This window comes from Melanostigma gelatinosum (genome assembly GCF_949748355.1).
Source record: "Melanostigma gelatinosum genome assembly, chromosome: 16".
NCBI classification, from domain to species: Eukaryota; Metazoa; Chordata; class Actinopteri; order Perciformes; family Zoarcidae; genus Melanostigma; species Melanostigma gelatinosum.
The window spans coordinates 3680497-3700737 of record NC_136649.1 but is presented as its reverse complement, the minus strand read 5'-3'; the positions used below and the strand labels follow the sequence as shown (position 1 = coordinate 3700737).

The 20241-nt window shown below is 44.3% G+C and overlaps 1 protein-coding gene across 4 annotated transcripts; it reads left to right on the top strand.

Annotated features, from left to right (window-relative positions):
• The first annotated feature begins 3910 nt into the window (after positions 1–3910).
• On the top strand, positions 3911–20175 carry mocs1 (molybdenum cofactor synthesis 1). 4 transcript variants are annotated; one of them, XM_079287304.1, is made up of 11 exons: positions 3911–4128; positions 6078–6189; positions 7607–7774; positions 8473–8637; positions 9198–9259; positions 12691–12802; positions 13236–13345; positions 13604–13714; positions 13843–13963; positions 16470–16580; positions 17318–20175. In XM_079287304.1, exons 1-11 carry the CDS (start codon positions 3964–3966, stop codon positions 18400–18402), a joined length of 2322 nt encoding a protein of 773 aa, XP_079143430.1. In that variant the 5' UTR covers positions 3911–3963; the 3' UTR covers positions 18403–20175. The 4 variants fall into 4 exon arrangements, with proteins under 4 accessions (XP_079143430.1, XP_079143431.1, XP_079143432.1 ...); XM_079287305.1 differs by lacking the exon at positions 16470–16580 and adding an exon at positions 14058–14105; XM_079287306.1 differs by lacking the exon at positions 16470–16580.
• The last annotated feature ends 66 nt before the right edge of the window (positions 20176–20241 follow it).

Here is a 20241-nt window from a genome sequence, read left to right as displayed (position 1 = left end):
GGTAGAAGTAGTTAAAGTCATCTGCCCAGATGCCACCTTAGTCATCTGCCCAGATGCCAATGAACTCTGAACTTGAACACCATGAACTTGACCACTATGAACCTTGAACTCTATGAACAATGACCACTGTCTGTTTTAACCACTGCTTTTGGTCTCAGGAACACTTGGACTGTCTCACCTCTTCAGGTTTCCCCACCACATGGATGCACATGCCAACCCTTGGTTTGCTCTAAAGACCGAAGCCAACACCTCGCTCTTCAGAACAAAGGGGGGATGTTGGGCTCTGATCATATGGCTTAAACATGTGCTGTGGACAAAGACAATCGGGCCTTCACTGTTTCAAGCAAAGGTTTCATCCTGATTTGTAGTTGAGGAGAGCAAAGGAATTTCACACTCAGGTGTGAATTCCCCCCCCCCCCAAATAACCATGGTAACCGCGGCAATCTCATTGGCCGAAGGCCAAGAGACCCCAGGACCCCTGTGGTTCAACCACTGTCCAACAAAACTGTCTGCAGGTTCACACCTCCTTGCTTTTTCCCGTCGACCTCGGTTGAGACAGGGAGCACACAACTCTCTCTCTTCGCCCGGACCTTCGTCCTGGACGCATGAAGACACATCGGCCTCTCCTCCCCCCCCTCCAGCACGACGGAGGCCACGAGGAAGCAACGGCCCTTCAACCCTACTCAAACCCTGACAAGCCGTTTCGCTGGATGAAACAGCCCGCGATAACGAATCTGCTTCAGCGATCAGTTCAGCGCTTTTTGCTCCTTTTTCTTTTGGTGCACACATTCCGGCGAAGGAAAGACGACAACGCCTCCCTCCTTCACCGACGATTCCCGGTAAGACGCACGGACCACGCCGTCAGCCGAAGTTAGATCACCCTCCCTGCCGCGAGGACAGATCACGTCTGCGTTTGCTCCAGAGCGAGTCACGCCACGACGGGCCGAAACAGCGCCAGCTCAAACGCCGCGCTGAGAAGCCGCCCCCCCCCCCTTCCTCTCGAAGAAAAAGGACCACTTTGCCACAAACACTTCCACGTTGCAACGAAGCATCTACAAGTAAGATTCTTGGCATTTGGGCATAGCTTAGCTTAAATTAACTTAAGTTTAATTCAGGCCATTCATGTATATGTTGATATTCCCGTGTTTTTGTGTGTTTAAGACTGTCGCGTGATATTGAGGTATTACGCAATCATTACGGAGCAGAGAAGCTCCGCTGTATTTGTGTATCAACTATGACTGTTTCTTTGGGATTATTTTCATTCATTGTCTTCCACTCCGTGTGGAAGTTCTCTTTTCATTAACTCGACTCGGTGAGTGAGCTGAGGTGCGTGGTTTATCACGGCATAAGTTACCGGCAGTTCAAAGACGACAGCGGTATATTTATGCATGATAGAACCAGCAAGCAGGCTCCCTACCACATCGCACGCCGAAGCGTGATTCACTTCGAGTTCTCGCTCCTTTTCCTCTTTCCTCCTTTCACGAACCACGCACACACACAGCTCCTAGCTCTACCCCTGGGGAACCTCGCTCAAACGAGCGCCTCACATCACGTCCTGCCCAGGCACACGTGAATTACATACAGCAGCCTAACTGCCATTTTGGTCCGCGTCACTCGACTCCGCCATCTTTGTAGTTTTTAGCTGTAGTTCTTAAGGCCCCTCCCCTTTGGCCAGCGTCACTCGACGCCGCCATCTTTGTAGTCTTTAGCGTAGCTGTAAGACTCCTTCCTGTTCACCCACAGACACACACATACACATACACACACAGACATACACCCTCATCCATTTTATTCATTCTTTAGTTTAGGCATATAAAATTGTATGATAACGTTTGTTGGTTGCAATATTAATTGATTTGATCATTTATTATTTTGATTCAATAAACTCTGTTATACTTTCAGGAGCAGTCGTCTGTGATTACTTGTGCATATGTATTTGATAAGACTGTATGTAGTAGCCTGTGCTCGAACTTAAAACCTTCACTGTCACTGAATGTATAGTCATACGCAGACTATTGACATTATGAGTGACTACTAATTATGAGACTTAGTTTTATCGTTTGGTTATTGGTCCCTGTTCGCAGGGTGGTGCCCCGTTTATATTAATAATCATTAATAATTGTTACATACATCAATAATTATATTGATGTCAAGAATTCAGTTTCTTAAATGCTGATAACCCAAACACGCTCCTTTAGATCCCAACAATAGGTAGGACAAATACAAAGGCAGGAAGTAAAACTGATCATGACACATAGGGAGACTAACTTTCAAAATGAAATAAAAACCCAGTGTTCCTGTCGTGATCATCACATTGAGCTTGGAGCTCGGACATTGTAGTTTCCACTCGTTACTTACAGTTTTCAACCACATCTGTTGGCCTCTATCAGCAAGTGGAGTTTGCTCAGTTGTCATGGAGATGGTTCAGCCATTGTCAGGTGACCGGGTGATCATTGGGCACGTGACGTCAGGATCACATCAGAACCAGAACTAGGTAGATAAATAATGACCTTGAAGCAGAATATTCTTACTGTGCCCTGTGACAACTTATGCAACAATACTTTTGTTTAAATGATACCTGAATTCTGAATATAGTGACCTATTTGTACACACTATAGATATCACTATGCAATATACATATTTTAAATGATATCTCAGATGGTCTATTAGACCAAGAGACAATGACACATATGCCTCAGAAAATATCTCAACGATATCTTTCTCTTTTTTCTACCTCCTACTCAGTGGCGGCTGGTGGAACATGTTCTCGGTAGGGCTGTGCCACATCCAATCAATCTCAGCAAACATCCCAGAATGATTTAATGCAAAAATAATGAAGGTATCAAACACGCATTACTACTTTGCAGATACATATTTAACATTTATTCCAACATGAAAAAAGCAGTAAATAACACTTAAACTAACACATCAGGACATCTTATTTTTGTCCCCTCTCACAAGCAATTCAGTATAATATAATAATATATATATCATATAATAATATGCTGTATAATATAATAATATATATATCACATAATAATATTCACTATAATATAAAACACACACACATATATATATATATGATTATTTATTTATAACTTGTAAAGGGAAAAAAATGTTTTAACATGCCCTCTGCATAGTTTCTGTAAAAGGAAAGCGCCCGCTGTGACATGAAACATCCATATGGGGCAAAGTGCACAGAACAAGGCATTTACAGGCCATATATGGCCTCGGCAGAGAATGAGGCGCCTTCCTGTATTCCAGAGGACATGCCATACATTGACGCACACGTATGACTTGTCACCCCCTCCCTTCTCTGCTCCTTTTCTCTGAGGTATAAATAAACATGTACGGAGATGATTCTTGGGGCATTCCTCACAAGACTCTGCAATACGTGTCTGTGAGATTTGCTCTCTTTGCCTGCAGGCAAATAAATTGACATGACAACTTGTTCATTCATCAGACTGTTTTATTTGATATGAACTGAAAACTTTCACTTTCTTCTCCCGAATAGCCGTGGAAATATTCCATTACAAACTATCTATCCATTTCTCAGACAGGTGCTTCATGTCCCTCACTCCCGTAACTGTGCAGGAACGTAAGAGGCGCTGGATTATTTACACAATATCATCATATGTGTCTTATTGACATGATATCTGCAATTTACTTTTTAAATCTCAGAATAAATATCAAGAGCTATATTGTGGAAACACTCTAAAAATGAGTTTTATTTCGCTGACTCCAGGGTCTCTCACCAAGTACTTGAAGAGCTTGTGTCCCCTGCGGACTACACTACCCAGTGTGCACCAGCGCTTATGGCGTTGGCACGATTGGCTGGCGTGACCACGCCCCTGATATTCCCCCTCGTCTTGAATGACATATTTACTGCAGCGCGGAGCTCATAGCAAGAGCCCCGAAAACAGTTAAGTACAGAAAACCTCAGGGGGCTGTCAGGAAACAAACATGGCTACGCACGCTAGCATGTACTGCCGCCTGTTTGGGAGACACATCAGTTTACCACATTTCAGAAAACTCTTCGGCCAGCGCGTGAACGGGAGACTGTGTTCCAGTGCTACAACTTCATCCGCTGCCAACTTCTCCTCGTCCCTGAAAACCAGGTCAAGACAGGTAACGTTAGCCGAACAAGTGACATACCTCGTGCTGGGGTTTGTTTCACTGTGAATGTCTGATCTCAGGCCAGTTGGATAGAGTTGTTAGCTGGTGTTAGTTAATGATTGAAGTCAGTTTGTAATGTAGCCACGACCTCAGTCCAGTTAAGGGCCAAGTAAAGGCTTAACGAGCTGTCGAACTCTTTTAGGGACTTAATATTAAACGTAAGTTAAAGACTGGCCTTACGACAGTGTAGTAACGTTAAGATAGTTTTCATGTTTTTGTTTTTTACACCAGCTTGGAGCTTCGTGGAGCTTCGTGTAAAGTAAACCTCTGAATGTTATAAACTAACGTTACATTACGGCAGATAACAGACAGCCAGTCTAAAGTGTACAGGTCATAGTTCAGCTTCCTCAGTGCACGTGAGTGGTCTCTTCTGAATCAATTAGGAAGACACATTTCTCAAAAGTAAAGTTTTTATGCTTTAAAAACCATATGGAATTTAAAACTATTAGCCTCAGATTACTGTAGTCTTTTAACTTTAGTGTGTTTAACCCACCCACACGCCTGCTGACAGATAAATGTCCGGAGGTGTTGACAAAGCCAAGCGCACCTCCCTGGGCCCTCCTCAGTTCCAGATGATGTGCCTCCTCATGACTCCCTTCGCTCCTCCGGCTCGAGACCAAGGAGAGATAAAAGAGGAGATATCACGCGTCACATCATCGGGATACAACCCAGGCGCAGTAAAAAGGTGTCGAAAGGCTCACCTCCGGTTCTGTCGAGTGAAGCCGATGCAAAAGTATCTTAAAACTTGCATTCTCTCTAGTGTCCACCAGGGGGCGACTCCTCTGGTTGTATAGAAGTCTGTGAGAAAATGACTCTACTTCTCTCTTGATTTATTACCTCAGTAAACATTGTAAACATGAGTTTATGGTCTCAATCTCTAGTTTCAAGTCTACTTCAATACAGCATGATGTTCATTTAGTACGTTATGGTCCATTTAGAGTCAAACAGACCATAAAGCAGAGTATGCTTTAGGGCGGGCTTACTGTGATTGACAGGTCGCTGCTGCTACCAGAGCCGTGTACGGCGTCACGACGTCACTCCTTTGCATTCCAAATATGGTGACCTCCGTTCATTGGTTACAAAATCAACAACATGGTGACAGCCATAATTCAACATGGCGACGGCGAAATCGCCAAGCTTCATAAAGGCAGTCGACAAACAATGGAAGATGTCACGATGACCACGTCCACTACAGTCTATGGTTACACATGGATAGTCACTGGTGCAGACGCTGGCAGATCGTTAACTTAAGTAAAAGTACTAATACCACACTGTGCTGCAATACTAATACACATAAATACATAATTCATAGATTTGTGTGGGTGTGTGTGTTAAATAAATAGAAATGTGTGACATCTGTACAGTCTTGTCACAATACATTAGCTGTCATGTTTATCCTGGCTCTGTGAGGGATTTAAGTTATAAAGTGCTCCTAATTATGGATATAATGTGATACAGTATATTTACTTGTAGAAGTCTGGTCATTTCATGCATTAAGTGTCTGTGAGATGGGGTTTGAGGAATGTGCTGGAGTGGGGGTGGTGTGAAAGTGGCAGGGAGAGGTGTGAAGTTTTCTCCCTGTGTCCAGAAGTTGTGGCCTTAACAGCTCCGAAGGCCAGGATGTCTTCATTTGTTAAATGCCTGTTGCCTCGACTCCTCTCTCCTCGCGTCTCTTCCTTGCCTCCTCTGCCAGCATCTCCCTTGGGACTAAGGCGCGAGGAACGGAATCGAGGATGTACAAACTGGGAAATGAGACATTTTGAAGTGTTGATACCTCTATAAATGAAGCCACTACAGGATTACCACATATCCCTGTGTTTTTCCCAGAATCTTTAATTTTGGCTATTTTCATGTGAGCGATGAGTGTAACGATGCCGTTGACCTGTCGGGTTTCTCCCCAGGAGAGGCTGAGAGATGACAGCATACTGCCTTTCTCAGCGTTCCTGACTGACAGCTTTGGCCGGAGGCACAGCTACCTGCGCATCTCCCTGACGGAGAAATGCAACCTGCGCTGTGAGTAGACAGTAGAGGTCACTGTGGACATTGAAGAGGTCCTGAGCTGCTTTGGTTTGTTTTATTCCCGGTGATTATCCAGCTCCTTGAAGAAACCACATTCAGCAATACTATAACTACCACCACGACTCTTACTGATGGAAACACATCCTCTCTTGTAGTTAACAAAGAAAGAGGAAGTAGCATTTATAAAATGATGTTTTTTTCATTTGTATACATTTAAACAGAATTACATTGGATGTTGCACGAACAAAAGTTCAGTTTATCCCAATCAGTACTTGTCTCTATGAAAGTATTGAGTGCTGTGCAATCTAAGTAGGCCTGGAGCAGAAATACAGTGCAAGCATATGTTCAACCAGAAGTGTAAAAGTAAAATACACGTTGTCCAGGTCCAGGTTGAATGCAATGAAGTACTGCACAATAGAATTACATGTTAAGACATGTTAATTACATGAATTACATGTTTACATGTTATTTTGGGGAATTGGCTCAAATCAACTTGACAACCAGTTTGCATCAGAGGGCAGGTTGATGTTCATCAATAGTGATGATAATAGATCATCTTGAGTAACGTACTGAGGACACCTACATAGCAGAGCCATTATTCTATCTAGAACATTTGAACATACTGAAAAGATAAACAACTCAATGAGATGCAAAGATCCAGTGGAAATAACACTTTCATTTGCTATATTGGATTAGAAGTAGACCGATCGATCGGTTTGGCCGATTGTCTGCGCAGATGAAACGTTTTCAAACTATCGTTGTCGGTAGAACTGGGCTACGATGGCTGCACCGCCGACGTTTGATCTCCCTTCAACGTGTTGTTCTATCTGCCGCAGACATATGCGAGCCATCTTATCTTTCACCTTCTGGTCGAAAAATTCACTCGAGACTGGTGTAAAAATCATTCATCATTGGACATTTGTTCTTTGCAGAGAAGGAGACAGGGTTGATTCACATACAGAATGTACATCAAGACCGCTCGAAGATCTGTCTCCGAGTCTCTGGTATTTATACTCAGTAAACAACATGCAGTGGGCTGGCACAAGGTAACACACACACATTTCACGTTTCACACAGGCGTCTACGCATCTGGACACTTTAACTATTCGTTCTAGTACAAAGGGCACTTTCTATCGCAAATGAGCCCTGCGTAAGTAATGACGCTTTCTACACGTTTGTTATCATTCTTATTCAGGACAAACAGCTGACGTGTTCTTTCGGTAATCAACTGCTTCTTAATAGATGAAACATTTGCTGAAGGCCTAGTGTCAGTGAAAGTTCACACAAGGACACAGGCCTTAAACACTACAGAGGAGATGAGCTTCTGTTAAATGTATAACATTCTTTAATCATTTAAACGCATACTAATTAGTCATTTAGATTTTTCCCAACACCTTCCCCTCGTGATCAGGTCAGTACTGCATGCCAGATGAGGGGGTGAAGCTGACACCACGGAGCCAACTGCTGACCACCTCGGAGGTACTGACCCTGGCTCGCCTCTTCGTCTGCGAGGGGGTGGAGAAAATCCGCCTCACTGGAGGAGAGCCCCTCATCAAACCTGACGTGCTGGATGTCCTCAGTAAGGAACTCGTGCAAGACTGTGTTTCAGCTTGAAGCGTGTTAAGATGTGTTGTCCTTTGTGATTCCGGTATCCAGTCGCTCACATCAACTCATCAGCATTTATGTAGAAACACGGCCGTGACCAAAAGAGGTGTAGCTCGGCATCAGTGACAGGAGGAGCGGGACAGGTTTTCATGCATGGCTTCAGGTTTAGACACACTTGTGGAAGGGGAAGTGATCGGTCACACCACCGCTATGTGCTCAGTCTGATGACACTATTTTACAGCCTGATTTGCCGATGGACAGTTTCGGCCCTCACACTGACAATAGTGCGAGTGTGAGCGACGTTAAAGCGTGACGTGCACAAAGACAGCAGTGCCTCATAAAGAGCTGCTGTTATTTCTGTGTCATGTGACAAGCCACCGCTGTGACCTCACAGGTTTCTGTCGACTGGAGTAAATGATTTGCATCAAGTGGAAACAGTAACCAGCCCGTTGCTGTCCAAATGAACAGAGTGGGATTTTAAGGTGTTCTATGTGTTTCAGGGAGGATCCATAATGTTAGCGGGGTGGGTTATGTCAAGCTTTTTCACATATTGATCATAAGCTCCTCGCTCAAATGCCACAAACGGATACAGGCACATTTAGGGAAGAATGAAAAAATAAATAAATATATATTCTTTCTCTTCCTTGTCCCATGCTCTCTCTCCCTCTGCAGAAGAGCTGAGGAAGTTGGAGGGCCTGAAGACCATTGCAGTGACAACCAACGGCATCAACTTGGCCAGACTTCTGCCGAAGCTGAAAGACGCCGGCCTGGACCTGATCAACATCAGCCTGGATTCACTGGTCCCTGCCAAGTTTGAGTTCATTGCCAGGCGGAAAGGTAGTAAAAGTATTTGACCTACTGTGTCCGAGAAAGAAAGGTCCCTCCTTAACAAGTTGTGGACGGACTAAATCAATGCGGTGGCGGTTGTTGTGGGTCAGTCCCACTCGGTTACTCAAGGAGCCTGTAACGTCTGAAGTCAGGTGGAGTGGAGACGACAGCAGGGCAGAGCAGGAAATAAAGGAAAGCGCTCTCTGAGGCCGTCCTCCACAACACCTAAAGCTATGGTCAGTAAAAGGTTGAGCAGACATTAGGTGTGTGCTATGGCCTGAAAGGAGTCTCGTCTCTTAGCCTTCAGTAAGCTCAGTTAAGATAAGTACAACACGTGTGGTATTTAATTGTGATGAGAATTGTAGATGACTAAACAATAGCCCCACCTCGTACAGAGAAGGTTTCCAGCTGGTGCAAGAGGAGGGCTCCCTCCACTCACACACATCTCTACATTACATTTGAATTGGTAGTAGAGAATGAACACAATATCAAGGGATGATTAACGTGTTGAATGCAACATGTTGATTCATTCATTCATCATCAATTTCAAACTTGTCTTTGTTTAACAGGGTTCCACAAGGTCATGGAGGGCATAGATAAGGCCATCGAAATGGGCTACAACCCTGTCAAGGTATTTTATTTCCACTTTTCAAAAACAAATGTAATAATAAAATCATTGTTACTGTTCATTACATAATATGCATGTTCTTTATTGAGTAACTTAGATCTTTCAGAGTCTTTCGACTGTTCGGATGAGGAGCTTTACAGATTTGTACTCCACTCCTTAGTTATACGTGACCAGAACTATAAACTACAGACAGTCCATAAAACTGTGTATAGAAGTTCAAACTGATGTTTGTAACTGTTAGATCCTGGGGTACTTCTGGCCCGATACGGGGCTACTTACTGACTCAGCTCTCTATTAAAAGATTGTCGAGCTGGTGTTCTTGTGAGGGAACTCGCCTGGCTCTGCTAACTGCCGTTACTTCCGACGTCTACCCTGCTTCCTCCGGTCTGAGTGCACTCGGTCGAGGGGCCACCCTGACCCCGGGCGCTCCTACCAGTCGCGTCGGTTATGGCAGCTTCCCTCTTCTGGATCCGTGCTCTTGGTAAATGCCAGGTTCGGTTTTAACGGCTAGGATTACTTCTAAAACCGTAAGGGATTGTTAAGTGGATTCGGTCTCTAGGATAACCTTACAGAACTCAGTTGTTAGACATACAATGGATTTAACCTTTACTGCCACGAGGAACTTTTACTACTTGAGCAAATAAATGCAGTTGAGAAATTTACTTTAAATGCAGATTAGATATTTATTGCAGGTTATATTTAGTTAGTTGCAAGGGTTAAAGCTACAGCTCACATAAAATATTACTACACTTGATTCGTTACTTTAATTTTCTTCTTAGATTATACTCATTAGTTTTAGATGCCGAGACGGTTCGGTGGAGCTGGATTGTCGATGTGATAAAAAATCCTTTTGGGGTTTTTAGGAGCGACGGTTCGGCCAGACCCCCCAGGCTCCTCCTGCGCGGCAAACAAAGTCCGTTCAGCGATCCTCAAGGCTCAGTACAAAGTCTTTAAGGCGGCTGTGTCCATCCGTTGTCCAGTTGTTAAAGTCAAGCAGGGGGGAGAGGTGATTCTCCGTCTTTCAATTTTTGTCCACGAACGGCGGTCTTCTTTCCGTGAACAGAGACGAAGTCCTCGGGCGCGGCTGTTGAACGAGGTCCAGTGTTTCTCCATGGATGGCTCGGTCAGCGTCCCATCGTGAATTCCCGTCTTGCTGTTTGCAAGTTACTTCTTTTACAACACTTTTGGGCTGCCTCTCGCGTCTCTCCCCCCTCTTCCCCAACACGTCCTCCCTCAGCCCATGATTAACATGACATCATTGATTTGGTGCATGTGCTTCGAAAAGTACCTACATTTTGTGTGTGTGCATGACGAAATCACCCCAACTTCCCTGTCTGGGAGCTTACATAATCAAGCTCTGCGCGTGTCTGGGTGTTCAACATTTGTTGCACTTCCACTTTTCCTACACTCACACATTTCTAGCACAGATTAGTTATCATAATCACAGTTACAGTTGTTATAATCAGTTACAGTTGTTATAATCAGTTTACTTAGTACACATTTGCTTATAAAATGATTATTGATCTCATCCTTCATCATTATTGTGCTTTGTGTCTTTGCTTCTCAACCATCATTATTTCCCCATCCCTTGAAGCCAACACCCTGCTTACTTCCTCTTTCTCCGTACTTTCTATGCTCAGACTGCACTATACTCAGATACACTTATTATTATTATCAGGTTTACATTTGTTAAATCACTCTATGTAATGAACATTTGTTATGTAACGATCATACACTTTATCTTTCGATTACACTTTAACTATAGATTTCTGAGTATATGCTTTATGCTTTTTATATCCTGACCTTCCCCTGATCGCGTATGCATGTTTTCGAGGCAGCTCTCGTGAGCTCAACTCTTCTCGACATAACTGATAATATTGTATTTCCTTACATCTATGACACAGAAAGAGGCAGTGAGAGGTTCGGACATCAAACGTTAGTTCATTATATTTGTTTTTAAAACTCTTCATATATTTCTTTAGGTTTTTGTGTTTTTATCTTGTTTTTCATTATGATTTTTTGAGTGACATTTGTATAAAACGGATGGATATCTAACGTAGAAGCTGCAAAACAAAGTATTGTGATGATTGGAGTATACTTGGAATGAAGCAAGCCGGGAAAGAGCCCATGTTCTACATGTGAATGAACCAACAGTGATGAGGCTCTCTGCATCATCTTTATGGTAGTTTTCGATGTCTCAGATATTTCTGGATACGGCTGTTGTTTGTTACTTCGTCTTCATGGCAGAAGTGCTGAGGCAGCATCGTGTTGGAACAGAATAGCTGACGATAATATTTCCTCCACTTTGCCCCCAGAAGTTAGTGAATGAAGGAGCTGCTTCCTCATATGCTGTGTGTGACTAATCACTGCACACTGTTAGGGTTTAAACAGAAGGATGCGAGGCTTCAGCAGGCTGCAGGGAGATTTCTGCTTCAAGCTTCCTACTGCACACGCGCATCAGAAAAACGGTTTCAAAATTCAACAATATTTAATGTACTACACAAAGTTCACTTACAAACGGAATTAACTATCAACAGTAATGTTCTCGAGAACAGAGACCACACGCACGCATCTCACTCACAGGTCTGAATTCAGCTACTGAAACACGAGAGCGGATGTGGTCTGAGGAATTCTCTCCAGAACAGTCTCTTATATGCCCCGACAGTTGGAAATGTCCGAAACAGTCATAAAACAACTGAATGACCCTCCGTGGCGATTAGTGATTGGCTCCATTTGACTTCTGTCCCCTCCCATTATCGATCCTTTAGCGAAACAGCTTTGCGCCTTGCAAAACATCTGTCTTGACTCCACCTCTGGTCAGCTTGTCCTCCCCACTGACCACATCCTCCATTTGCTGCACGTCTCATTCAGAATCCCTGTCTGACCCTCAAACTATTCTTACAGTGTTTTAATACCTTTAGTGACTATACTTTTATGATTTAATACATTCAATTTGTTAATATACTGTAACACATAATATCTTCTATAAGTAAGAATATTGTAAACATATTGTGACTGACATATTATTATTGTGACACTTCTACTCACCACTAGGGGTGTTATTTAATCCGACTTATAATGTGTTTAATACTGAAATTCTCCACAACACCATAGTTCCTCATTGCACCGAGCATGGAAACGAATCATCGAGCATCTGTCAGAGTTTCTGTAATGCAAATATACCATAAACATTCAGATGATATGTCAAAGATGGCTAAGATGTCAAACATGGCGGAGTGACTTCTGCAACGAGCTGCCATGCGATGTCTGCCGGGTGTATTCCAGCAAAGACTAACAGCCACAGGCCGTGTGATGCAGCTAGACTGCAGTACGTTCTTTCACTTGAGAGGAAGTGTGTTGCTGCTCAAATGTCCAGCTACTGTGGCTTTAGTCCATGAGCTGAGACCATTGTTGGGCTCTGCTGCCCTCTGCAGGTGAACTGTGTGGTGATGAGAGGCCTCAACGAGGATGAGCTGCTGGACTTCGTGGCGCTGACGGAGAAGAAGCCTCTGGAGGTGCGTTTCATCGAATACATGCCCTTCGATGGTGAGTGCTCCCTTATTGCACAGGTCTGATGAGTCCCACTGACTTAATGGGCCGTTTTCACATTCAACACACATTGTAAATAAAAAGGAAATCTTTTGGGATGGCCCAATAATTTAAGAGTTCTGGAAAAAGAGTTTGACAAAATGATAGAAGCAGACGTCCCCTTAGACCCATTGTTGTTGGGATGTGTACCTAAAGAGAGCGATGGCACAGATCAGAGGTCTGTACTGGGATGCATTTATATAATAAACAGTAGTTAGTGTTTATAGTGGTATAATATGTGTGTGGTCACTCAACACAGCTGGTTTTAAACGCATCACAGGATGTTAATATGAAACCTCACTGATGTGCTGCTCGTTGAGCTGAAAGGTGGCGTAGCTTGTGTGATGTGCTGCACCCTCCACTGACCCCCACTAGCCTCTCCTCTCTGCAGGCAACAAGTGGAACTTTAAGAAGATGGTGGGTTACCAGGAGATGCTGGACCTCATCAGGCAGCAGTGGCCCGACCTGGAAATGCTTCAAACCGGACGCACAACTGCCAAGGTCGGTACCTCCAACTGCACCATTATCTCTCCAGTGTAACCTCAGCTGCTCATCGTTTACGGTCCGATTAGCAACTTGTGCTGGAATATTTCATTCATTAAATGGTTGGTAAACCGAAAGCTAAAGCCAACATTTTACAAATCTAACTGTCCTGTGTCATCAAGCTCTTAGACATTGGTTTGAGTGATTGCAACACTTTCTTTTAAAGAAGTATTTCGCGGGGATAATAGTTTGGCGCTCCTCTCCGTCTCTTTACAGATGTTTAAAGTGCCAGGCTTCACAGGGCAGGTGGGCTTCATCACCTCCATGTCCGAACATTTCTGTGGCTCCTGCAAGCGCTTGCGTATCACAGCAGATGGCAACCTCAAGGTAAAGCTACAGTCGCTCTTTGTAAAGTACCGTACTCTCTCGCTCTCTGTGTGTGTGTGTGTGTGTGTGTGTCCTTTGTTTGGAACCATCCGTGGCTGTATTCACTCCCTCGGTCGGTCTTCTCTCAGGTGTGTTTGTTTGAGAGCTCCGAGGTGTCTCTGAGAGATGTGTTGCGCTCCGGGGCATCGGATGAAGAGCTGCTGCAAATCATCGGAGCCGCTGTGGGCAGCAAGAAGAAACAGCATGCAGGTAGGCGTGTGTTCAGTTCCTCTATACGCATGGCATCATCTGTACCCGCTGATCATTCAGGGTTATGCCATCTCTTCCTGTTCTATCTCCTCAGGCATGTTTAGTATCTCCAAGATGAAGAACAGGCCTATGATCCACATTGGTGGGTGACTTGGCTGTACGTAGAGATCCCTCACTGCTCACAATCTGTTTGTGACGTTGTGATCATCATGTCTATGAGCTGCAGTATGCAACTTATGATCTCAACTGTCAATAATGCATCTAAGTCTGCAGCGTCCCTGACTGATGTTCTGTGTGAGACAAGGAGCGATTTGGTACAGATAATGATGGTAATGGTATTTTAGAATGAGCCATTTTACTGTGAAGACGGTAAGGACAGCAAGAGAGGGAAGGAGATTAAAGGAAATAGTAGATTGACCTGAGGATCGACTTCTATGAAATTCATTGAATGTACCGGAAATGCCCTGGTTGTAGAATTAGGTGTTAAATGCACCATATAAATAACAATTAACAAAAACGACCAAAAAACAAATGAAATATGCTTCGGAGTTACAGGGCTGCCTGTGGCCCTTGATAAACTAATGATATTATTCCAAGTGCAGGTTAATATACACACCGACCAGGAGAGGGCGCTGTACAGATTTACAGATGTACAGATGTTGATTTATAATAATCATTGGCGCTTAAGGATGCGACTCTACCTGGAAACAGTGTGGAGCCGACAAACTTTGCTTAAAGAGTACATCTATTACAAAGATGACTCTGCAATTTACTATATGCTTGGTAAGAATGTATTAAAACAATAGTCTTGATTTTAGTCATATCTATGAGGTGTTGTTCTATCATTTGTCATGATTGTATGCTGTGTAAACCAGTTACCAATGTAAACCTGCAAAACATCTACAGCAGGGGCGTCAAACTCATTTCCACTCTGGGCCACATCAGCATCACAGTCGCCCTCAAAGGGCCGGTTGTAACTGTAAGACTGTATCACTAACTTATCCTAACATACTGTTAAATAACTCTCTCTGCATTTGATTATTGTTTATTTAAGTGTACAAATATTGTACATGCAGTTATATAAATGAAAAATGATATTTAAACACATTTCTGTTATTGTAACATAAATCATTTTAATTGAGGGTTAAGAAACCCACATTACTCTATCAAAGATCAAACTATTAAAGAAAATAACAAAGACAAATATCAAACACAAGTTATGACATTAACTTTGTTCAAAGCTGTTTGTGTCACCTCTCTGCATCACTAATGTTCCTCCCTGTCGTCGTCCTGTGCATGCAGCTACATCCAAGAGCTGCTCACTGAGAGTCAGGTCTGATGAACATGATAGATGATGTATCCGTGTTGTCTGTGCTTTCATCAACAGTTCATTACAAACACAAGTACCTGCTCGTCTCTTAGCTAGCTGTGTTGTTAGATTGCTGCTAGTTCATCAACTCGGTCTGCGATGGTGTTTCTTCACAAACTGACATTTGTAAAAGTCTGTATCTGGTCGGAGCTCTGCTCACATACCTTCAGCATGCACTGGGCTGTAGCTGTGTGAATATATTCTGCTGTGATTGCAGTCTGCCTTTTAATTCTTGGACAGTTTGATGTTTTTCTTGGAGGCTAAATTTAGCTCCGTGTTTGGTGTCAAAATGCCGACGTGAATTGTATCCTTCATCACCGACACGCCTCATAACACAGAAGACAGACCCGTTGTTCTCCTTGAAGCACAAACATGTATTCGCTTTCCCATCTTTCATTACATTTTCTTCCCTCTGCATCAATCTTTCTCTTCGTGGACATTTTGGGATTATTTGTCGATCTTTTTCAATCGTTTGAAAACCTCTTTTCGGGCTGTTGCCTCTCCTGTCCACCTGTTGTGATCGTTTTAATGTCGGTACACAGACAACATGCTATCTCATAATTTATACTTTTATTTTCAAGTCTAACTTTTAATTATTTTTCCAAAAAAATAATAATAAAAAAGATATTTTTTTAATTTAAATTCTTTTTTTGCTGCCCGATTCGCGGGCCACATAAAATGACGTGGCGGGCCGGATTCGGCCCGCGGGCCTTGAGTTTGACACATGTGCTCTACAATGATGTACTTGAAACAAAAATGATTGTATAAGTGTCGGCCAATGAGCAGGTGTTTTCTCATAGTCTGAGTTCACACAGAGGTCACACAGAGTTGAGGACCAGAGAGGGGGAAGGGAGTTGCAAATGTCCATGATGTCATGGAAAATTGTGTTGCCAAGAAGTCTAGAAACGGTCGCGTGCCTTAAGCACGTTCATGGCTCTTTTCGTTGCGCAGAGCAGTATATAAACCCTGAACTGGAGGCAGTGGGTCAGTTGCGGGTGGAGTGACAGCAGCGGTGTCATTTGGCAGAACTCTTGACCTCTGAAGAACAAACTTGCTTGTTGGATTAAATTTTATTCTTCTTAGTTTTTCGTACTTTTTCTGAATTAATTTTCTTTTTATTTAATTGTACAACGGAAGACTCTGATTGGGATCGAATAAATCGGGAAGGAAACAGTATTTTTCTCCCTGTGGACGGAGCAACCTACAAGAGAGGGGGAATTCCGACGGGGGGCAGCGTGAAGCCCCTGGGTGAGCGAACGGACTCCACACCACGGTGACATTACTGACAGATCGAACAGACATACAGTCAGGAAGAGAAGCCTGGGGACATTCCCACATCAACAGCAAGACATAAAAAACTGAGCTTGTAAGAGATTTATAGCAGTTAGATCTCTGTAGGGAAAATAAATAATAAAATAAAGAGCTGTTAAAGTGACTGCTATCCAACCACTATATCAACTTAGATACAGAAAGTTAAGGAATTCACCAAAACGTACTTTGCGGCTCCACGCGATATTCTTAGTCGATCAAATTGACGACCCGTAAAGGTTTCTCTTAGCGGAGAGTAAGAGGCGACGCTACTCCACACATCCCTCACTGTCATATAGGAGGGCTGGCTCTCCGCCGCTCTCCCCCTTCTGTGTCATTGAAGACTCACTGGGCTCCTTAAGTCAGAGACAAGGACCAGAGAGGTACGGAGATTAAGTCCGCACAGGGGCTTCTACCGGGGGTGACGGGACGGTGGGACCGAGAATCCAAGCCGTAATTTATCTCCGAGGCTTCCGGGCCAGCTGAGCCGCGTCCCGCTGATAATTATCACCCCGACGAACAGACCACGGAGGGTGCATCTGTTGGTCGCCCGCGGGGCTTCTCAGTTTTGCACATTTCTGAGGACCCTCGTTAGTTGCCGTTTATAGATACAGAGCCTCGACATTTTAGAAACGTGTAGTATTTCTGCGCACGCTTAACATCCGTTTTTCCAACAGGCTCCACTTCCCAAAGGCCTTCGTCTTCGTCAAAGTTGCAGGACAGCCGGAGAGCTCTCCCCGTGGTTTCCCTTCTTCCAAACAACACATCCCTCTCTGCAGCAGCCTCTCCGCGGTGCCGCTCAGTCCTGCATAGAGAGGCTTCCTTGTTCCTTCGTGCTTTAACACAGGCTGCCCGTGATTGCTGCTCTAGACCCTTAATGAGTGGGGGGGCCCGTGTTAGGTCACATATCAAGACTGAAAACTGTGAGGACACGGACAGCCTCCTTAGTGCAGCGCCCCTCCTCTCCTCTGAGTTCGTCCGTGGTCTCGATCTCATCAGCGCTCACACCAACACGGCACGCACAAAAGTCATGAGCTCAAGTGTTCATGAAGACCGTCTCAGGTACCGCCGAGCCGGGGCTCCTTACGCTTTGAACAGCCACTCACTCAGGACCCCTGCAGCACCTGTTTTTTGCACACAACTAATGAATGCCAAAAGAGATGTCAAACGACACAATGTCAGACTGTGCCACAGTCAGAGTTCCAGCAAAGACCCCGGTGTTACACTGAAACGACCTGCACAGCCGGCCACAAACGTCTGCAACGCTCACCCCGATGATGTCGCCGAAGCTCAGCTGACTCACACAGACGCCCAGGGCCGAGCCATCATGGTGGACGTCGGCGGCAAATCTCCCACGCGTCGAACGGCCACGGCCCGCGCCACCGTGCTCTTGGGCCCCACGGCCTTCCGGCTGCTCCGGGATCACCAGCTGGCAAAGGGCGACGCCCTGGCCGCGGCGCAGCTGTCCGGCATCATGGCCGCCAAGCAGACCTCCGCCCTCATCCCGCTCTGCCACCCGCTCCCATTGGACCACATCTCTGTCACCTTCGACCTCGCTGAGCCGCAGAACGCCGCGGTCGTGACGGCAACGTGCCGCTGTACGGGCAGGACGGGAGTCGAGATGGAGGCTTTGACGGCCGCCTGCGTCGCCGCGCTGACCATCTATGACATGTGCAAGGCAGTGAGCCATGACATCATCATTACAGATGTGAAACTGGTCAGTAAGACGGGCGGGAAGAGGGACTTTCATCGTCCTTCGTGATCCCCTCGCCCCCACCTTTTAAATTAAACTACGGTTGTACCGGTGTGAGATCTTCACCGCACGATGACCATCACAAACTATCACGGTGGACTGTTACACTCATGCTCTTAATACAATATTACCAGTTGCAATTCAATTCAGTTCATTTCAATTCATTTTGTACAGCCCAACATCACAAGTTGTACAAAATAGGACATCCTCTGTCCCAGGACCCTCACAGGAGAACAGGAAAGTCCTTTAATGATCCTCAAAGGGTTGAGAACAGAACATGGTAGTTTACATGCTCCCACATTCGTGTGTTCAATGAACTACACAATGAAAAGTGGATAGAGATAAACGTACAGCCACACAGTACTTTTTACAATCTCATAGATGATGAAATGTCCATGGGTTGATTTGACCATGAACCCTGTACAACAACCCTCAATCCAACCCAGGGAAACATCATGACGAAGCAGGCATTAATCAGCGTCATGTAGACCGCGCCATGTTCCCACAAACTCAAATTCATGCTACCAGGATCATTTGAAAGACTCTTGAATCATGCTTAGGGTCTCATCTCCATCCTGCCGACTCAGTGGCTTTTTACCAACGGTCAGTTACGTGATCCCTCAAAGTGAACCATGTCACCTGTGTTGCTCAATCATTTCAGTGTCATACATGTTGATGTTTATGTTCCACATATGTGACCGAAGTGCACCAAGTGAGGAGCTCAGAACAGACGGGTCACTAGGGGGCGCTCAAGTGTTAGCGCTGCAGGCTGAGCGTGGCCTCAACGCCCTCACACCTCAGATGTGTTCATCTTTGAAGCTGTAGACGCACATTGGCCAGCTGCAGAGGAAGGTATGTTTCACCGTCTGTGGTTTTACATCAAGTCCAACTGAAACTTGCTCTGGACCTTGTAAACAGAACTGTCAATGTGTTTACATTTGAATTTTGGTTAATTCAGTGAACTCGGATGTTGCTTTTATCATTCATCAATGATGAGTCTGCTAGTCGCTGGAAGAAGAATTCAATTTCAAGTCGTGCATTTAGTGGATTTTCACTTGAGCTTTTATTGCTTTTCTTCTATCTATATCTATATATATATAGATATATAGATATATAGATATATATCTATATATCTATATCGATAGATAGATAGATAGATAGATAGATAGATAGATAGAGATCTATATATACACACACACCTCGAATGTTAAACACAATTGACCCCCGCAGATCCGCTCTGTGTCAGTTTCAACTTCTATAGTTTTATGGACTGTTCTAAAATCACTACGTTCTGGTCACGTACAACAACGGAGTTGACAACAATTCTGAAATGTAATATCTGTAACGCTCCTCATCCAAACAGGAGTCTAAAGAAACTTCTTTATAGCAAGAAGATGCATACTGTTTCATTGGCTCAAGGAAAAGACCCACAACACAAGAGTAAAAGGAAATCTTCAGAATCATTTCAGAGAAAACAAAAAGAGCAGCTTCATAAATGTATAGCAGTCGCTGCTGAAGCATTCACCCAACGATCGATGTGGATTAGTCCAGCAGAGAAGTGTCACATTGGACTGGAACGCTGCAGAAGCTCTCCTCCAATTCACTTCATGAGGATTTACATGTGAATGTTTGTACAATGCGTAAAATGTGTGACTGGAAAGGCTCAGGCCTGTTCTAAGAGTTCCAGCTGTCAGGACTCAGCACTCTTCCTGGGCTGACTCTGCATGTTTGTTTAGTTTACTTTGTGTTCTTCAAATAAAAGTGTGTATTTATTGCCTTGAACTCGTCTGGTCTTCATGTCGCAGCCTGTGAGTCGGGTTGTAACATTGGGCTCGTCCTGACTTGATG